At 46.1% G+C, this 21,213-nt stretch overlaps 1 protein-coding gene across 3 annotated transcripts in view; it reads right to left on the bottom strand.

Moving 5' to 3' along the window:
* The window catches only part of PARD3B (par-3 family cell polarity regulator beta), a 2,582,324-nt gene that overhangs the window by 1,588,660 nt on the left and 972,451 nt on the right, over positions 1 to 21,213 (bottom strand). For all 3 annotated transcript variants that reach the window (XM_069615556.1, XM_069615558.1, XM_069615557.1), the window contains exon 5: positions 13,549 to 13,643. In XM_069615556.1, coding sequence (XP_069471657.1) covers positions 13,549 to 13,643 — 95 coding nt within the window. The remainder of the gene's footprint in view (positions 1 to 13,548; positions 13,644 to 21,213) is intronic.

Here is a 21,213-nt window from a genome sequence, read left to right as displayed (position 1 = left end):
TTGGTAGACCGAAAGGAGCAGAGCAGATATTGCAGGCCTCAGGCAAGCATCTTTTAAGGTCTGGTTGTTCGACACAGAAAACAGTTTGCTTTTTGCCAAACATCGAAGGTTTTATGCACAAAATGTCACAAGCCATTGTTATGGAAATATTTAAAGCTTCAAAATACAAAAGACAAACCCAGATTAAATTTGCTACATCACATCGATTGCCATGCTGGTACATATATATTTTCCTCGATGATGGAGAGAATTAAGCTATAACCATTCTTATTTTGCATAACATCCTGCTATTGTTTAAAAATGGTCATGTTCGGTAATGTGAGTTGTGTACTTTCCAAGTCCGTTTTTATAAAATGAGATCGTTTTAGTTAATGGTAAGAACTGGAAAAGAAAGTGCTCAAATGCAGAAATTGCACGGTTGGCACAATTCCCAGATTTTCCCCTTAACCAATGGGTGATCCTGGGCATCTCATTTAATCTTGTATTGCCTAACCTCTCAATATTGCCACTCCCTTAACCTTTCAAAATTGTCAGCCCTTCAGAGTGATTTCCTTCTCATGGTATGATGTTCCTAAAAGACTAATTCATGGTTTCACTGGGGGTTGCTTCCACTTTAATAGTGAGCATATTTATATCGCACACTGCAGGCATGTGTTCCTTTGATATCTAACGGCAACACTATTTGAAAACCATATCCCACTTCTAATCTCAGTCTGTCTGGATAAAGACACCTTCCTGGTAGTATCTAATCTGCATCCACTATTCATGCTACGGTATGTGTAGCATTCTCCTTCCTTCCAATTGGTGGTCTCTATCCATGCAGGAGCACTTTTGCATTCTGTGAGGCAGCTAATGTGAGTTCTCTGTCTATTATGGGTTACATGTACCTTTTACATACAGTCCTGCATTAATGCTACAGGCTGCATACCTTCCTGGGTGCACCTGAACAAAATTATCCTGTATGTGCTAGAACAGTAACCTCTACTTAGACTGCTAATGTTAGTCTTCAAATGCTACTTGTTTATCATTCTGATTAGAGCAAGAATGAAGAGGGTAAGGGGACTTAAAGAGAGTAAACATGCTCATTATGCTGCGAGAGAGCATATCAACCTATAGATTGTGAACGAGACGGGTGGGGGCGCAACCATTATTCTCGTTCCCTTCATTCCTTTGGTTTGGTGGAGGGGGCCCCAAAGATGTCCATGCCCAGGGACCCAAAAGTGCTTAAAATGGCCCTGGATACTGAAGGCCTCAAACCGATTAACGCACAAATGGTGACTAGACTAAGGGGAATGGCAAATGAAGGGGACGGGGTTGTGATAATTTTAAGTAATGGGAAATATTGAGTGAAGAGGCGATAGCGCCTAGAGTCCTGACTCAAGGGAGTCCAGAAGGATACGTTTCAAACTCTGATGGCAGTAAAGTGAAATATATAACGCGCAAACAAGTTTATGTAAGGTGACGTCTCAAACCCTGTACAGGAGATAAGTAAAGGCGAGAGAGAAAAAAGGTTTTCACAGTGTTTATTAATGTGTAATGTCGACTAGTCTGTATGTTGTCTGTTTAGTAAAAATATCCAAGAGCAATAGAAGTTGTGAAATAAGTGAAAGAATTGAGGAAAAATAGTGACTAAACTTGAGCAGCGATAGATGGTGCATGATCATATTTGTTGTTTTAAAGGCATTGGAACAGTGGTGATTTAAGCAAAAGTATAAAGTTTATTTTAAAAGTCTGGTAAATCTATTGAGACTCGTCATTATGGGAGCTATTGCTCTGATGCACTTATGTAAAACATTGCTAAAGCATATGACCAAGCTCAAACAGTATAGTGGGGAATGGGTGAAAGGCACAGCAGATAGAATGTTCATGCCATGGCCACAAGGGGGATCATTGTCAAAAGCGGTATTGCAACACATGATCACATACTTGTACGCATGTGGAAGAAATTAGAGAAAAGGTTCACGATTCTAGAGCTCTGGAAAAGGCACCAGGAAGAAAGGGAAGATCCACCACCTGGGGAGTGGATGCTTAGTCAGTGAAAGGAGGAAGGTGTTTGCCTCACCTGAATTCAAAGGCACTATTACAGAAGAAATAGGGTTATATCCTTTAAAGGAGTTGAAAGCGGCAACAGGGTATAGTAATCCAATGTACAAACCTCTCACTTATAGTAGCAATGATAGACCAGAGGAGAATAAGAGAAAAGAAGAGATCTATAAAATCATGCAAAGCAAAGAAGAAAAGAAAGAGCTGTTGGATCAGTCGAGAGAAATAGACAGGGAGATTAAGAGATGGAAAGGAGAGAAGGATAAAGTTGACGAGATGGCGCTCGTGCAGAACGAATGGATGGGAGAACAGATATTACTTAAAATAGATGGTAAAGGCATCGAGGAAGTTAGGCAAAGAGAAGATAAGGATGAACAAGACAGAAAAGACAAGTAACAAGAAAAGAGATTAAAAGAAGACGAGCAGAACCGAAAGAGGAGGGAGAGACGAGAACAGATGTATCAAGAGGAGCAAGAAAAAAAAAAAAGAGGCAGAAGAACAAAGAAAGTATGACAATAGTGTGATAGAAGATAGGGACAGAAGAGAAAGAAAGATGAGGAGGAAGCACAAAAACAAAAGGGACAAAAGAATACAGAGATGAAGGGAAGAAGAGGAAAGAAGGGAAGGAATAAGGAGAGAAGAACCAAGGCACGAGGAAGAACGAATTAGGAGGGATGCGAGAAAGCAAAGAGAATTGCATGAAGAATAGAACTTAGAAGAAGACAGCAGGGTCTTGATACCAGTCTCATTTGTAAGGAACCAGTAGGGCCAGGCCCAGAAATATGATGGGATAGAACCCAACAGATCTTTATTGCCTTCATTGACTTCAAATTAGCATTAGATGCAGTTGACCACACCATCTCCTTTCTCCTCTTCTCCCATTAATGGTGGCACCCGTTGGGATGTCCTCTTGGCTTCCTTCCTCTCCTCTAAGGCCATCCTTAATGTCTACACTAATGGGACTGTCCTGGTCCAAGGCCCTCAGGCCAACCTTCACCTCTTTGATAGACGCTTCCCACACCTCATTAACTTCCTTTCCTCTCCTGCTGTCCCCCCCTCATCTGTCCTCGGCTACCTTGCCTCTACCCTCCCTCCCTGCCCCCTCTCTTGCTCCTTCTTCACCTCCCTCTTCTACACCTCCGCAGGGCGTACCTCTGATCTGTACCCCTCCCCGGAAATCCTTCAAGGATGGCAACCTTCTCCACATTGCCACACTCAACGCTCGCTCTGCCATCAGGCATTCCTCCGATATCTGTCACCTTCTTGAGGAACTGGACCTCGACGTCCTCGGTCTTACTGAGACATGGTTCACGGCCAGCTCTGTCACCAGCTTTGACACACTCCTACCTGATGGCTGCAAGATCCTCTCCTTGCCCAGACCCAACCGTGCAGGGGGGGTAGCCCTTATCTTCCCTGAGTGGATTCCTGCCACTGTTACTCCTACGCAGACCTACTCCTCTTTTGAATGTCTTGTCTGCCGACTTTCTCTCTCTCTCCTAGCCATTCCCTTACCGTGGCTACTATCCATCGGCCACCTGGTCAAATTTCCTCCTTCCTCTCTGAGTGGGCTGACCTCTCATCCTCACTCCTGTCCTCTACCACTCAACTCCTCTTTCTTGGTGACTTCAACATCCACCTAGATGCCTCCTGTCCCCCTACTGGACTCTTTCGTGACCTCTGCGACTCTCTCTCACTCTCTATTCTCCCGTCTGGGCCTACTCATTCTGCAGGGCACTCTCTTGATGCTCTGATCTCGTCTGACCTTCCCCTCTCTGTCCCTCTCTCCACTCCTCTCTCCTGGAGTGATCACTTTCTCGTATCCACCCACCTCACCCGCCCTACCCCACAGGCAAAGCCACCCTCATCATTGCCACCCACCTTCTCGGTCATCCGACCCATGAAGCGCGTGTCAGTTGCGGCTTTCACTGCCACCTTCTCGCCCCCCACCCCCTTCGGCTGACTCCCACCCTGACACAGCCCTCTCCTTGCTCCACTCTGCTATATCTGATACTCTTGATATCCTTGCCCCTGTCATGAAAATCCGCCTGAAGCCCAAAGCCAAATGTAACTCCTGTTATGATTCGGATCTCGTCACCCTAAAACTCAAGTGCAGGGTGGCAGAGAGGAAATGGCGTGCTTCATGTTCATCCTCTGACAAACTGGCCTGCCGCCTGCTCCAAAGGCAATACCGTCTCTCTGTTCTCACCAAGAAGAGAGCCCTTATCCAAGCCCGCATCTCTGCGGCATCTAACAACTCGGCTGAACTCTTTAAAATCTGCAAGGAGCTTGCCAACCCTGCTGCAGTCTCTACCTCTCCTGTCCCCTCCCAGGCCCTCTGCACTGCACTGGCCTCCCACTTCATCTCTAAACTCAGGACATCCTGTCCTCACTCTCCTCCTATCACCCTCCCCCCCTCTCTTCCCTGCTCTTCCTCTGGCCCTTCTGCAGCCACCCCTCCTCCCTCCTTCTCTGCCTTTCCCCTTTTTTCTGCTGACAAGGTTTCCAGACAAGTCCGATCTATGAAAGTCTCGTCTGAACAGATTCACCCCTGTTCCTCCAAAACTATCAAGGACCACATCGACTCCCTGGCTCCTGCCCTGGCTGACTTTTGCAACCACTCCTTCGCCTCTGGAGTCTTCCCATCCCCCCTCAAGCACTCCCTTGTGCACCCTCTCCTTAAGAAACCCTCTGCCGACCCCTGCTGTCCGGCTAACTATCGCCCAATCTCCATCACTCCCTTCCTGGGCAAGCGCCTGGAGAAACTGGCCATCTCCCAGCTTAACCTCCATGCTGAAGCTGTTGATAGTCTCCATGACCATCAATCTGGCTTCAGAGCGGCCAGAAGCACGGAAACTGCTCTCCTGGACATCCGTGAGGACCTGCTCTTGAACCTCGACTCCAACACTCCGTGTGTTCTCATTCTGCTCGATCTCTCTTCTGCCTTTGACACTGTCAACCATGCCATCCTGCACAACCGTCTCCGTGATAACCTGGGTATCACTGGTCAGGCTCTGGTGTGGCTGACCTCTTTCCTTTCCAATCGACCCTCCCAGGTCCAACTTGGGTCCTTCCTCTCCGACATCCTTTTCTCCACCTGTGGCGTTCCCCAGGGATCTAATCTCTCTCCCTGGCTGTTCAACCAGTATCTGGCACACCTTGCCCACCGCATCGCCGCCCTCTGCCCCAACTTTCAGTGCTATGCGGACGATACCCAGCTCATTTTCAGGCTACCCTCGGCCTCCTCCTCTCCCTCCCTCATCTCTGACTGTCTGTCTGCTATCCAGAAATGGTGTGCTGCCAATGACCTCTGCCTTAATGCTAGTAAGACTGAGATCCTACTCATCGGCACACCCACTCCCTCCTTCCCTGCAGCTCTCTGGCCGGCCTCTCTTGGCCCTCTTCCTGCTCCTACCTGCAAGGCAAAAAACCTCGGGGTCATCTTCGACTCCACACTCTCCTTCTCTCCTTATATATCTGACGTCTCTAAGAAGTCACATTACCAGCTCCTCAGAGGTATTCTTCCCTACCTCTCCTTCCCCCAGAAGCTCACTGTCTCCCGAGCCCTGGTTCTCTCGAAGCTGGTCTACTGTAACAGCCTCTATCTTAATCTGCCTGCCTCCACTCTCCGCCCTCTGCAACTCATCCAGAACAGAACTGCGAGACTTGTCCTTGGCCTCAAGCCCAGGGACCGTATCTCTCCAGGACTGAAATCTCTACACTGGCTCCCAGTGGCTGCGAGGATTAAGTTCAAAACCCTCTGCGTTGTCCACAAGGCCTTCTGTGGCCTGGGGCCTAAATACCTTCAACTCTCTCTTCCTAAATATCTTCCTTCCCGAGCCCTACGCTCATCCGTCTCCAACTCCCTCAGGGTCAGCCGCTTCTCGAAGCAACGAGCTGGGGGTAGATCTCTCTCCGCGGCAGGAGCCTCCCTCTGGAACAGCCTTCCTGCCTGTCTGTACTTACCTTGCACTTGCCACTAGCTGGCCCTATTTATTTATTATTTTATTTCTATTCTACTATTTGTACTGCACTCCCTCCTCCCTCCCCCTTCCCCTTGCACTTTTTCCCTTCCCCCTACCCCTGCACTTGCGCGGTCTGAATGACACCTGGCCTAGTAGGATCGTTGTCTGTCTTCCCCTTGTTCCCCCCTCCCTGCCTCGTCGCGGCTTGAAACACTTGTGTATAGGCGCGTTACAAATGCCTTATCATATCATATATCATATCATGCTTTGGGCAAAAATGGAAAAGTGGGGCTGCCCAATTCATTTATTAGAGATCATAAAGAGTCTGTACTCAGGAACAACAATTGAGATCTGGTTGAATCAACAAGGTCTCCGAACTCATCAGATCAAAAAGATCCGAGGAATGAAACACGGATCCGCCCTGGCCTCAATTCTAGTCAATATGTTTATAAGAGATCTCGGTATCCACCTAATGAAAGTCCTAGCTTTTACTACAAAACTTGCACGCCTTCCTGTAGAATGGTTATTATATGCGGACAATCTTGTCCTTATGGACCAACACCCATTGGGTTACAGAGACAATTGGACGCATTATATAGCTATTGTCAGAGAATTAAATTAACAATCAACATTAAGAAACATCATGATCTTCACTCCAGGAAGACAGAAAAAAATTAACCATATTTGCATGGAAAATTCATAGTGAGCCTGTGGTGGTTGTGTCTGAGTATAGATACCTGGGATTTATCATGAATGCAACTCATTCCCTATAGAAATAATCTAAGAACCAAAGTAGAAACTGTTGCATCACAAGCGCAGATAATACACAACAAATGTGGTACCTTCTCATATCTCCATGTGCTATTGTTTTATAAACAAAATGTGGTTCCAAAATGTACCTATGGAGCAGATGCAAAACTAGCAGGGGAAAATCTACATTGGAACAAAACAGAAGGCATCTTCTGGAGAGAGAGAGAAAAAAGTGCTGAGAGTCCCAAATGGAACTCCTGTTCAGTTTCTAAGCTATGAGATGGGGTTGCATTACAAGCAATTGTCAAATGGAAGTGTAGAGGAGCCAAATACCCCCACCAGAAGGTCCGCCCCCATGTTGCCTATATGTTGGGAACCAGAAATTGTGGCATGTGCAGTACCAGTCAGGATACCTGTACCGCAAATAATTCTTGAAACAAGGTATCCATTGAGAAAACCTTATATGCGTGCACGAAGAAATGATGGTCTTCTGGAAAGTGTGCCAGAAGAAGTGTGAAAATGGATGAGAAAGAGCATTGGTGACGTCATGAAAAGCAGAACTTGTGCACCCAGACAAGAGACAAATGATGAAATAACAGACATTCTAAAAGATCTGAAGAGGCTGTGTCGAAGTTAATCAACATTTTGGGATTGAAATGAAGATGCTTGTGCAAAATTATGCTGAAGAAAATGCAAATTCAGATTACACTTGTACAGATGCTGTAACGCAAGTAGACAAAGTAATCCTGAGGCTGGCTACGTAGTGAATAGATTGCAGTGATGTGTAAATGCATATACATAGGAATTTATAGAATCTGGATATTCCACAATGCACTTTAGCAAGACTTCAACACCATGCATGGAAAGGGCTTGAGTGTGGCACAGTTGGAAAATAGCTAATGGCGAAGGAGAATTCAAGGAAGGCTTGGCTGGCCCATCACCAAGACTCGAGGCCACTGTGAGCCTGGTTGTCTCTCAAGAAGCTACATGAGCATGAGAAAGAAACAAACTTCTGTTTGAGGTGGGATGAATAAACACTGAAGGAGTGAAGAGTTCATCATTTAATAGTATTATATGCAACAAAGAGCTCCAAAACATGGTCTTCAGTCACATGGTCAGATGAAAATAGACTTTGGGTCGAGCTACACAGAAAACAGAAGATAATACCATGCCACACTCCTTTTATTCTCAGCCAAAAGAGAGATTCTGCAAGGCTAAGTTCAAAGCCTGAATTGAATGGCAGACCGCAGGAGTGATAGATGTTGCGCTGATTGGGTGGGGAGGCATGACCAGGCCGACCCTCCCAGCACCTGGGGTAATCATCTTGTGTGCTGCTAGCAAGTGGAATATTCCAGAAGGCTACAAGTGTGCCAACCAATTTAAAGGGTCACAATTTAGAGAGCCCTATAGTTTGTGTAACCAATGAATCGTCAAGTATTTTGTGACGATGAAGATGACTTGCACTAGAGGAGGGCTTAGTTGCCCACGTGATGTGAGAAACCCAATCACAACCCCCGTCAGTATGGAACGTATACCTAGATCTTCCCCTGTACGCCTATCACAACCCCAAGTAGGTTTTTGTAGTTTGCCATGTAGAGTGACTTCAATGATGACAAATTTATACTATATAAGAATGTTTTTTTATGAACTTTGTTGAGATTGCTAGTGCAACGTCTGTTGATGTCTGCTGTACTCCCTGTTTTAGATCATTGCAAATAAACAGCACTAAGTTTTGCCAACTTCCTGAGTCGTTTTGATTATTGATGTATGAGTAAGGTCTGCATCCCTATCCATCTCCAAGTATTGCTGCCTCGTCTTAAAGGACCCGCAGGTCTCGGGGTTCAGAAAGCATTGTCATTTGAAAGAAAAATTACCATGGGGCCACAGAACACGATTCTAGACTATATGGTGACTGTATTTGAAACATCCCCTCTGTCCATTTTAACCCAATGGAAACCTCAGGGTTTAAGCTGTCTGGACGATATTGGATCAACTTGGGAGACTTTGTTAAACAGACCCGATTCAGTTAAACTAAAAAAGCAGAGAATCGATTGCTGTAAGACAATCAAAGAATGTCAAAGATATAAAGATTTCACAAACTTTCAATCAGCTCAAAATCATGGAATGTGTTACTAAGAAGCTACTTGCAATTATTCTGTGTCGACACAGATGGATGAATTTTCTAAGATTCCGTTTAAACTTGTGGAAAACAAGGGAAATACTGGCAATTAGAAACCTCCAAAATGATTTATCACATCTCTGTCATTTTTGTGGCAAAGATATTGAATCCTTGAGACACTTAGTAATAATGTGTGTTGAATTGAAAGATGCAAGAAACACATTTTTTCAAAAAAACATTTGAAATATTTCATTCAGTAGACACAATTTGGTCAATGATTTTTGAAGAGGCATCTGTATCTCTGATTTTAGACATGTTGAGATTTTTTGAATTCATAAGAGTTGAAGCATGAACCACGAACTATCAAATCCATTTAAATTATGATGGTGTTGTTTTTACCTGAAAAATCCGTTTATAATTAATTGTCTGTTTATCGATTGCTTTTTTTTATAAAGTTTTTGATGTAACCAAATATGCAAATACATTTTTTTTTGTTTTTAAATACACATCGCTGAGCATGATTTTCATTTTCTCCCAACATCTGAATCGACTATAAATGATTCTATTAAATGAGAACCAGATCAAAAAAGGGGTTTATAGTCAAAGTCGAAATACAAAAAGTCGAAAGTCATAATGTCGAAAAAAAAAAGTTGAAAAAAAATTCTATTTTTGTATGTTTTTTGTTCGAAATGGAAAGGTTCCCCCCATCCCTCCTTTTTGTATTTTTTTTGGTTTTACCCTTTTTTTTTATTAACAAAACCCCCCCAAAAAATAAATAAAAAAATAAACATTCGACTTTTGACTTTTGACATTTTGTTTTCGACATTTTGTTATTCGACTTTATTTTTTCGACTTTTTGACTGCCCACCCACAAAAGGCTCATTCAAGCATGATGTATTAATCTACAGTGCCACTCAATGTAAATGCTGACCATTTATGTAGCATATACTAACTTCTGCCGGGGCTTGCTGAAGGTTGGAGCTTTAATGAGGACAATGGGCCACATTACTGTGATTGGTGGACATTTTGCCTTTTAGGGTGGGGGGGATTTATTTCTGCCTGGGTGGAGAGAGAGTGCATAAAGAAATCCCTCGCTGCCTGGACAAGTGTCAGAATCATTATTCTGGGCATTTAACTACTCGGGGTTATTTACACATGCTCTACACTGGACAGAAGGAGATCATGTGTTTCCCACTCAGCCAAGGGACCTCCCAGTGACTCCACAAAAAACACAGGTAGCCTGAGAGTCCAAGGAACACCGTCCACCCCAGTTCCCCCCACCCCCACCCCCGTGCACCCCACAGCCCAAGTTACCTACAAGCATAACGCAAGCTTGAGGGGCTTCTCAGTTTGGCTACGACTGCTGATCTACCTCAAAGGCATAGAACACTGTTGGTGGTAAAGTCAAAACTGCATTTGTATGAGAGACGGCCCCAAATTCTCTCCAAATGTACTGGTCAAAGCAGAGTGCTCCGCTATACCAAGGCAGCACACCACCAGTGTAATGCTAATGCAGGGCTTTAAGTGGGCCAGCGCTAGCCGGGCCGAGCCCAGACAGGTTCTGAATATTCTGTCTGAGATAGGGCCCTGCCAGGGCCCCCGTAAGTGCCCTACTAACCCCTGCCCACCAGGCTGCTACACGGGAAGGATTTTTTTCTAAAGCCTGAAGCTCTCACGTGTAATCGCGAGCTTCAAGCTTTAGAAAAAAAAAAGCCTCACCTTTCGTTTGTAGTGGTGACTCTGATGATCCCTGCATCTCTAATGAAAGGGGTGACTGCCAAATTGCTGGGGTCTCAGTGAAAACATAGGGCTTTTTTTTGCAATGCCCGAAGCTCTCCTGCAAGAGTTTCAGCCTTTAGACAAGAAAGCCTCCTCTTTTGATTGTATCGCCGACCCTTCTGGCAGTCACCCCTTTCATTAAAGATGCAGGAAACATCAACCAGCACCAAAGGTATAGGGTGATGATCCCTCCCACCGCCCATCTCTAGTAAAAGGGGTACTTGGAGTGGGGGACAGCGCCACAATTAAAAGTCAAGGCAATACTTACCTGACCTGGATGCTGGCAGTTAAGCTACGCCCCCGGCCCAGCCCTTTTGCAAAACAGAGCGGGGGCTCTTACGGGGATGTGGCCTAACAGGCAGCATTCAGTCGAGGGAGGTGTTGCCTCTTAATTGAGGCGCTGATCCCCTGCCAGGCCACGGCCCCCGAGAGCCACGGCTTGATTCTGCAGGCACTGCACTGATGCCTATTCTGTAATGCAGGCCTGCAATGCCAGGGAAAGCATGCCTGCAAATGATAACTCGGGGCCCAGGCCGAGTGTGCACCTTGCACTATGACTGATGGGAAGGCATACAAGCTGGGTCAGTTTAAGGCAGAGGTCTTCAAACTGTGGGGCGCGCCTCCCCAGGGGGGCGTGGCCGCCTCCCAAGGGGGTGGGAGGGTGGGGGCGTGAGAGCCTAGCATGAAATTTAAAAAAAATAAATAAATAATGAAAGATTTCTTTTTAGATTGGAGGAAATGGGCAGGGGCGGCTCACATGGTTGGACTGGACCATAAAACTGTCTCAGGCACCAATGAAAAAGTGGCCCGCAGTTGAAAATGGATATTCATTCCATTAGTCACAGACTATTTGAATAGTACCCAAGGGGGTGTTTGTTGTTAAAATGTAAGCAATTGTGGTATTTAAAGAATATTTATTCAGCAACAATGGTCAAAACGACTAGCTGCATAGTGAAGTAACTCATCAAACTGTCCACATTAGCCAAAAAAGTGGCCCATTTTGATTGGCCTACACTAGCATTTTGCATTTTTGGTATGGGCATTTCCCTATAGGCCAGTCCGAGCCTGGCAGCTCATCCATAATGGGTGCAGGGGCGTCTACCCAGTTCCCCCTCTCCCATTATGAGGGAGCTGAGGAGCTAGCCCAATGAAACACTGAGTCCTCCATCAGCTGCTTTTTCCAGCTGAGGGAGTGCTCCTGGGCTGGCTGAACTGTCCGAGGGAAACACTGTTTCCCTCGGACAGTTCAGTTCCCCTGCAACTCATGGTCACTGAGCCATGCAACGCTGGGGGCGTTTTGCTTCGCCAGCCTTGCATAGCTCATTGGGAATGCTGGCTAGGACACTGCATGTCTGTATGTGCGAGGGGGAGCTCCTGCGCCTCCTTGCACATACGGACAGAGCAACCTGGAGCGGGGCATTTCAGCACCCACACGCAGGCCCCCTGCAGAAGGTACGTTTTTCTTTTTTATTTAAATATGTGTATTGATGTGTGTATGCTTGTGTTATGAGTAAGTATGGTGATGGGTGCTCATATGAATGATAGAGTGATTTCTGTGTGAATGTCTGTGTGTGTGTGTGTGTTTTGGTCCGTTGAGCTGATTTTGGCGAGTGGGCGGTAGAAGGGGAAGGAGGGTTGTACAACAAAGTTTGTTGCACAATCCACCTACCCACCTGACAAAATCAGCTCTCCTTCTGAGGCGCTTTGGAATGGAGCCCAGGGGACAGGGATGCTAGTTCTTTTACTGGATATCCATCATAAATGTCCAGTCAAAAATATCATGCTTTCCCTCTTGCCCCCCACCCAGCGACAATTACAAGCTGTTTGGCTTTTTACCCATTTGTATTTTTAAGTATGCTCTAAAAAGCAACATTTAAACCCATTATTTTAAAAAAATGCATGGGTGGAAAACTCCAGACGAACCCCCATTGATTGGTTTGGGCTCCTCCGCTGCGCTCCGTCGCAATGGCATTTTTGTGGGAAATGTTTTTGCCCCTCCACTTAAAAAAAGAATTCACTAGCTCCCACTGGCCCTCGAACTGTGTAGGGAACAGGGTGGGTGTAGCCCAGAGACTGTGGTGGGAGCAGGATAGGCGCGACCCCCGGGATAGTGGTGGGAGCAGGGTGGGGGGAGCCCAGGGTCTGTGATGCGGTGGGGAGAGCCCAGGGACTGGGTAAGAGTGGGATGAGGGAGCTCAGCAATTGTGATGGGAGCAGGTGGGGGAGCCCAGGGACTATACTGGGATTAGTGTGTGGTGACGGCGCGCAATAGTTCATAGCCATTTGTACATACTGTCCATTTGGAATTTTTTGGGGGGGCCTGGCTAAATTTTACCCAGGGGGGGCCCAGGCCAAAAAAGTTTGAAGACCACTGGTTTAAGGTGACTGACCCTCCATGGCGTAAATCCCCCTTCTGGGCCATGTGGGCATGATAAAAAAATAGTCACACCGCCTGCATTGGCCCAAAGTAATTTTACAGAAGGGTGTTTTACACAGTTGGAACGCTGCTTGAATATAAATAGGAAACGCATTCCCGACAGAGGGCTTGCAAAATGCATGCATTCAATTATTTCAACTTTTTTCGCACCTTTCCTTGTAACGCCAATATTCGTCTTGCTTCGCAGGATAGGTCACAGCGAGGCTGATCATTTTAGAGCTGAATGACGCAGTTTGTGGGGGGAAAAACTGTGAGGAAATGTGTTAAGAAAACGAAGGCAAGCACAAAAGGTGTTTGTGAAAGTGTGTAAGCGCGCCTGCTGATGGCGGCTTTATCTACTTTAATTGCTGCATGCATGTTCTGGCCGTCTTTCTGCAGGCGGCAGTCCAGATGCAGCCATCCCACAGCGCCAGCAGCGCCATTTTAGGTGCGGGCCTACACATCGGATCCCAGCCTACCTGTTTGTCGGCGTGGTCTTGTGAGACGCCAGGTACTCCGGCTGCCAGATGGAATCCATCTCGCCGTCCTCCGAAGGTCCGTGGAGCGAGGAGCCCTGTGGTAGAATCAAAACGGCATCCATTAGCACCCTGTTTTCATGTTCAGCGAAATGCAAGGTGCGAAGAATTCTACAGAGAACATCATTAACTCTACAATTACCAACATCTAGACAATGTACAAAAAGGAGCAAAAAGACCTGTTGCCTTCAAAACACCGTGCACTGGGATAAGCCCATTTCCGAGCACTCCCTGGAGGAAGAGCGCAGGGACAAAAATAAAGCAAGAACGTGTTATGGGGAAAGCAAAACGTGCTAAATACAATCTCTAGAGCAGTAGTATTCAAACTTTTTAATGCTGTGCACACCCCCTAACTTCCCCCCACACCATGCCATATGTGCTTATATATTTCCTAGTAAAAGCAGTTACCGTACACTCCTTTTGAAGAGCCTCGCGCACCCCTGGCCATCCTTCAGCCCCACAGCTGGGAGACGCACTGTTCAAGAGCTAGCAATACTTCGCATCTTTGAGTTCCTCTGCGGGCCCTTCCATGAAGTCATTTTTTAGCGGCTCGGTGCCATTGCAGAAGTCAACCTTAATGAGGGTGTTCCAGCAGTGAGCTGCTAGACCCCACAACCTCTAGCACACAGGAGCAACCCCAGTCACTTGTCAATAAGGGTCCCTTTGGGGTCCAAGGCACGCTGACTTACATAGTGCTGATTTCTTTCTGCAATGGCACAGACCACCCAAGGAATTTCCAGTGGTTTAAAAGGGGTGGCCCCAACATTTCGGCATATCACTTTTTAACTGTCTACTCAGCGCCATGTGCGCAGGATTAACCATATAGGTATGTGGGAGAGCCAGGATTAGAATGCTGCTCTCTTGGTGGCGGAATTAGCAGTTTACTCCCTACCAGTGGTAGAAGTGCACCAAAATAAGTAGTGCAACTGTGAACCGGGCGGGGAGCAACGTGCAACACATTTTTCAAGGGGTGCAGCCATGCTGCTTGACCACCAATTGAGTTGAAACTGAGTTTAGCTGTAACTGCTATTGGGTGGTAAAGTAGAGAAATGTGCTTTAACGTCACAAAGAACAGTTTCGGAATGGTGAAAATGTTGCAAAATGTAGTAGAACTGTTATCAGTTAAAAAAAAAAAAGAAGTGGAACGCTGCTTCCGAACGTTCCCACTCACTCGACCACTGCCACCTACACTCCATCTCCCCACTCCCAAAAAAAGTATAATTCCCGTATCAGCTGATACTAGAACATGCGTCTTTCTATCACTCTCAATTTTTAACTCAACATTCTATTTTTGGGAATCATTTTCGCTGTGACATTTTCATAGGTCATAGGTCGATGGAATATCAGCATTCATTTTTCTACACACACAGAAGGCATCAACATCTACGTGTCATCTTATTCAAAATTAGCATTTTGAAGCTTTGCAGCAAATTACGGTTAGAAAAAGGTCCACATGGCAATTCCTTTGCAGCCTTGTGCATTCAGTAGCATCAGGAAGACGAGGGAGTGGATGTGATAGAATGGAAAGGGGCAATGACAGCAGGCGACGCATTAACGTTAATGTACTTCATGGTGACCCTCAGAGAATGTATGCAAATAAAACAAAAATCCATACAGGAATATTCTGCATGGGGGTAGGAGAGGTCACGCCGGTCATAGCCTCTTATCCCGGGAGGATAGCTTAGCGGCAACGTGCTCACCTTGGAAAGCAACACAGGTTCAATCCCTGGGTCCGTGCTTAAGAACCTCTGGGCATTAAGCACGTTATAAATACGCAACTAAGAGACATATTCTTGTAACAGCGCCTCGATGCCCCCGGGCTGCGTGAGCGCTTTTAAAAAAAAAAGCAAAATAAAAAAAGAGTGTATAGGTCAGAAACAGGGCTTTGACCTGGCGCGCTGTGCAGGGAATTAGAACCGGGGTCCTCAAACATCAGCAATTGAATGATAGTTCATTGTGTGCATTCGTGTTGGTGACACAAGGCGGCGAGTGCTTAGATCCTTCCGGAAAAAGATTCATCTCGGTAAGAGAGCCTGAGTGCACTTCCTGAGTGCAACATTAATTGGGTAATTAATGATAAGATGGCAACAAGCTCATAGAGTGCAGGAGTCAAGGAATAATTAAATGAGCCGCAGAGCCTCAAAATACCGGATAAACAGAAGAGAAAAAAATCCAGCAAAACAAATTCTGGGGAAGCTCTGCGCGAGGATCACCTGGACTTACTGCGCAGCGTGTAGGGTGAAAGGGATGGGCTGACGGTAGCCACACACCGCTTGCTATGTTGCTTTGTCCAAACGACTCGAGAACAGGGATGGACAAAAATGGCAGCCAAGACGACTCCACCTGTATAGGCTATCAACTATTCCAGTGGAAGGCCATGTATGCTGCCCAGGGCTCACGCCCCCATAATGCCATTTCCGGAACAACTGACTTGCAGCCTCGGACTGGGCCATAAAATTGCCTCGGCTGCCAATAAAAAAGTGGCCCACAGTTACAAATGGCTGCTCATTCCTTTTGTGACCCTGTTTGAATAGTACGCAAGGGGGAGTTTTTTGATAAAATGTGATGCGAATTGTGCATTTGAAAGAATATTTATTCAGCAACACTGGTCAAAACTATTAGCCGCATAGTGAAATAATTCATCAAACTGGCCCACCCCAGTGTTTTGCATTTTTAGTTCGGTCATGGGCCTATGGCCCTATAAGCCAGTCGGAGCCAGCTGACTTGCGGGTTGTTGCTCACGTTGCAGACTTCAGCCAGATCGGCTCACAAATGCAGGTGTGCCCCTCAATGTGGCATTGTGGAAGTTTGTACTCTGGCACTACCCAAAAAGGATCAAGCACTCCCAGAAGCAAGACTACTATGGGAGCATCTGTGTGTTGCCCTCATGTGTCAAATAACATGCGGAGCAATCAAGCTTCTACCTGCCTTTAATTGGCTGGCATTGCTCACAATACTTTCATGGAAACCTGGAGCTTCACTGCTGTGGCGTAACGTAATGGCGGTTCACTGCTGCGGTGTAATCACTCTCCATAGCATCTCCTGGGTCTCCTCAGACCCAATGGCAGAGGAGGAAGGCCAGGTACGCTGCTCACACTATGCTTGTGCTTCCAAGAGGATCGCTGCACTAGCTAAAAGAGTGAGATCACCGCCTGCCGCTGTGTCAGAGTTAGGTGAGATTTTCATAGTGATGATGAATCTTCCTGACCTCTGTCAACCCAAGAAATGTTTTCCTTAATGGTGGATTCTTTCTCCTTATACCTCAGTTAGTGGGAACCTTTTTCCACACTCCCAGAGTCTTTTACTCTTTTTATAGGTTTCATTGTTTAGACTCTCCATAGTCTCTTTTTAATTCCATCCTTTTTGGCACAGACTGCCTATTGTTGCTGGGTTGCCCTTTGGACTCCCCTTTTAACTGTCTCTTGCTAACCTTGAGAGAACTACAGTTCCCAGGGGTAGAAAGGATCTTTGGATCCCTTTTACATTTTATTAGGTGAGACCAGCACACCCCACCTTATGTGGAGTGCTGGGGAGGTACAATGTATCCCCCTTCACACTAAAACTAACAATTCTGTTACAGGGACAAGCTTACCTTTAATGGCTGGTGGCAGTGATACCTTTTACTAATTTGGTGTGCCTTTACCACGGGCTGTGTTCACAGCAGCAGTAAAGGCACCCAAGGGTGCTCATTCTACCAAAATGGCCCCTGTTAAGATGGATTTCTGAACTCTGACCTGGTGGGCAGAGGTTCAGAAGGCCAGTCTAGTTTCTTGGAAGCCAGACAAATCAAGGTAGCATTGGCGGCGGTCCAGAATAGGTCTCAGGAGGGGTGAGGATGATCGAAAGCCCACAGTGAAGGACACTGCAAATTACTCTCAGTCAGGTGTATGTTAAAAGTACATAAACATTTATTAAAGGCCTTTTAAATCAAACACAAGCAAAGATCAACAGTAAGACTTAAACTAAAACCAGATTTGGTTTGAAACCCTGTTGTACTTTGGTGCTGGATGTGGTGTTTACCAATACATATTTTACTGCTCCATATTCAGTCTCTAATGATAGCGGACACTGTTGTGTGCTTGGGATAGGTTGAATTTGATTTTCGGTATGTTCAATTTTACACAAATTTAGCCATTTTGTTGGTGGACATCTCTACATGCAGTGACATATATGCGATATGCTGTTTGCATTTCTGAGAGTGGCGACACTTGTTTCAACCATGGGTCTTTCTCAAGGTGTGGAATGATCGGCTTGTCGGGTCCTGTGTAGGTGTGGCCGTGTAACTTCTGATCGGTCTAGCTGGTTAGTTTCGAGTCCCGGCTGGGCAGTATGCAGCAATCTGCTGTGCTCACGCGAACGTCTGGATAGCGTTCATGCCTAAACCTGGGACTGCAGCAGCTCTGTCCCACTGAAACCCTAACAACCGGCAGCAGGAAATATAACCTAATGCAGAGAAACTTAATTATACCAGCACAGAGATCCACAGTTCCTGTAGGCTCCCAGCTTTGAGTGTACGTAAACTAAAACCACACTACTATAGAACATATATACAGTTACAGTGGCCTAAATGAATGGCACACAGTAAGGGGCCACAACCTGTAAGGGAAAGGAGCAAACAGTGTGAATATACTTTAGGCAGTCCTTCACTTCATCAACCCTAACTGAAAGGCAGTCCAGTCCCTACAAAGAGTGGAGCCTAATGTTCAAATGTACTTTCGGATACAGATGTATGCGGCCGTGCGGTTGGGCAAAAAGGGGTCTCTTGCAGACGCTGTAGCAGCTCAGGAAGGCAGGCGAGGCAATGAAGTATAAGGTACATTATTCAAGGACGGTCTCCCCAAGATGGCAGAACAGACTCAAAGAACTGGGAATAGCTTGGTAGCACAGGCTACCTTGATAAAGGTGAGTGGCCCTAAGGGAACACTTGTGCGTTGAAAAATGGATGGATCCACCAGGGGCCACTGGTAAGGGTTGCAAGTACTCACTGATATAAGGCACACTCTTGACCAAACTTCACCAGTCGAGTCCACTTTGGTTATGGGTTCAAATGCTGCAAATGTGCAGCTCTGCGGCTTTCAGATGCTAAATTCCAGGGATGATTCTGTGGTGGGACAGTGGTGATTTCTCCTCTCCTGGTGAAGGGATCAACTCGATTTCACTGCAGCTCATCTCAGGACAGAGGGGGGGCACACAGCAGCACACCCACAAAGTTCATCATCACGGAGCTGGGCGATACGGTGACCGCGTGTACTCTGGTTCAGGCGTACTCTCGTAATCCCAGACCTAGGGCGCCTAGTTGAACGAAACTCAGTGGGTGAGTGCCTTCAACCACATACTTACGATCTCCAAAGTCTCAAGAGTTAACTCAAGGCGGCGGCGGTTTCATAGCAAAGGTCCTGCACAAGCTGGTCAGTTCACTGGTTGGCCCAGGAACACTTACGAAAAGACTCACTTGCAGGTTAAGGTGGAGGTGCTGTGAATAGTTGCTCCATCAATTCAAAAGGGGTGAGGTGCCTTTGCAGACCTTCTAGTTCAATCAGATGCAGAGGGGTCGTGTGGGATAACAGCGGGCTCAGGGTGCCAAACCATCCAGCAGATCACCAGCGGTTCCTCAACTCAGCTTCTTAGTTTCAGGATGCTTTGATCTTATCCTAGGATCAGTGAGAACTCAAGAGATCGACCTGGTATGGGTGTTTGGGCCCTTATCTTATCCAGAACCTCATTTGCACTAGAAGAAGAGGAAGCAATGAGAGACCTGCTCACTTACAGCCATGCCAGACGTGGACCAATCACAGACCACGGTGGTCCCAGTAATTCCCGGCACACCAGACTCTCTGGCACCCAGTCCTTTAAGTGGGGTAAGAAATTGAGGGGGGGCCTTGTTTGGGAGCGTGGCTTCCATTGTGGGCGTGGCCTAAAAAGTGCACAAATCATAGTAAGGTGCGCAAACAAATATATAAATGTATGTGAGCATTTATATGTTTGTATGCGTACTACTATGGTTTGTGTACTTTTCAAGCCATCTTTTATAAACATAGCAATGTTACATATTTTTAGGTTTATAAAAGGTGGCTTGAAAAGTGCACAAACCAAAGTAAGTTACGCACACTGTGTGCTTACCTTACTATGGTTTGTGTACGTTTCAAGCTGTCTTTTATAAACATAGAAATATTTCTACGTTTATAAAAGATGGCTTGAAACGTACACAATTCAAGGCATCTTTTATAAAGTTTTGCCAACGGAGAAAGGCATCTCAGGCTCAGGGATCTATCTGCTCAGAGCAGATACATCACAGAGCCCGAGGCGTCTTTCACCCTCTGTGAACACGTGGGCTCTGTGATCTAATCTGCATATCAGATCACGTAGCCCGCGAGGGTCAGTGACCTGGGGAGGGCAAACAAAGGGATAGTAACTTCCTCTGATGACCCCTCAGATGAGGGGTCATCAGAGGACGTTACAGTGACTGACGGAAGTGCCAGCCAGCCTCAGCGACACTGTGCCTGGCTGGCACTTCTGTCAGCTCTCCTGACGTTAAACAGGCGGGCGCATCTTCCATTGCGGCTGCGGCGAGATAATGCATCCCGCTAATGTTATGTGGGACCGGGGGGGCCACCGGCAGGGCCCCGGCTCAGCCCCATTTTTGGAGACTGCCAGGTCCTGGCCCCGGCTGGGCCCGGCCCACTTAAAGCACTGCTGGCACCTCTAACCCTAAACGTTTCAAATAAATAGTGTTTGCCAAACCCTTTTGTTTGTGTTTTATTTTGCCCTTTTATGGTAAGTAACCACCAATTGGGCCAGGGTTGCACATCCTTTCATTGTCTATGTTGTCAATCGAGACTTGCTACAGAACATCCATGTTGCAGATGCCTACTTGTCCATAATCGAGAAAGTTGTTCTTCACTTGGGGTCATGGCGCTCATCAGAATAACCCCATCATTCATTAAGTACTTGCGAGTGGAGGAACTTGGAAAAGTCAACTAGGCAGATCATCTCTGTGAGCGCAGCCCTCTCACATCACACCAGAGCATTGTGCTTGCATACTTTAGTTGATAGTGTAGGTAGCCTTTCGATATTGTCATATATGCTTTAATTCTATAGAAAAGTTTTTGTCTGCTACTGCTATAACATTCAAAAACGTGTGAAAAAAATAGCCTTTTATCATGAGTTCAGGTGATTAGAACCTGATCTACTGTAAAAAACAACAACAAAAAAATAGAGGTCCAGACCGAAGAATTGAATCTGGTCATGGAATCTGGCATAAATGTTAGAAATATTACAGTTAATTAACTTTTCTCATGACTTTATTCCTTCAAATTCCCCACAATTTGAAATTGGATTTTGTAGTGGAAGAGATATTCAATATTGCTGAATGATCTAGGCTTCCATCAAGCAAGAAGCCAAGAACACTTTTGTTGAATTCAGGAATTGCTATGAAAAGCCACCAAGAGAGCATATCTTGCAGACTGGACCAGGTGGCTGCCCAACAGCTTTCTCGACTGGGTACTCGTCTATGAAAAAAAAAAAGAACGAACAGCGGGCAATACTCTTGGTTCGGAAAGTTAAGTAATTATTTGTTAAATTGCGATATCTAAACGATTCCTCACGTAA

The sequence above is a fragment of the Ambystoma mexicanum genome, chromosome 9, assembly GCF_040938575.1.
Source record: "Ambystoma mexicanum isolate Mex_15411 chromosome 9, UKY_AmexF1_1, whole genome shotgun sequence".
Taxonomy (NCBI): domain Eukaryota; kingdom Metazoa; phylum Chordata; class Amphibia; order Caudata; family Ambystomatidae; genus Ambystoma; species Ambystoma mexicanum.
Note: the sequence above shows the minus strand (reverse complement) of the source record. Positions and strands in the feature narration are given on the sequence as shown.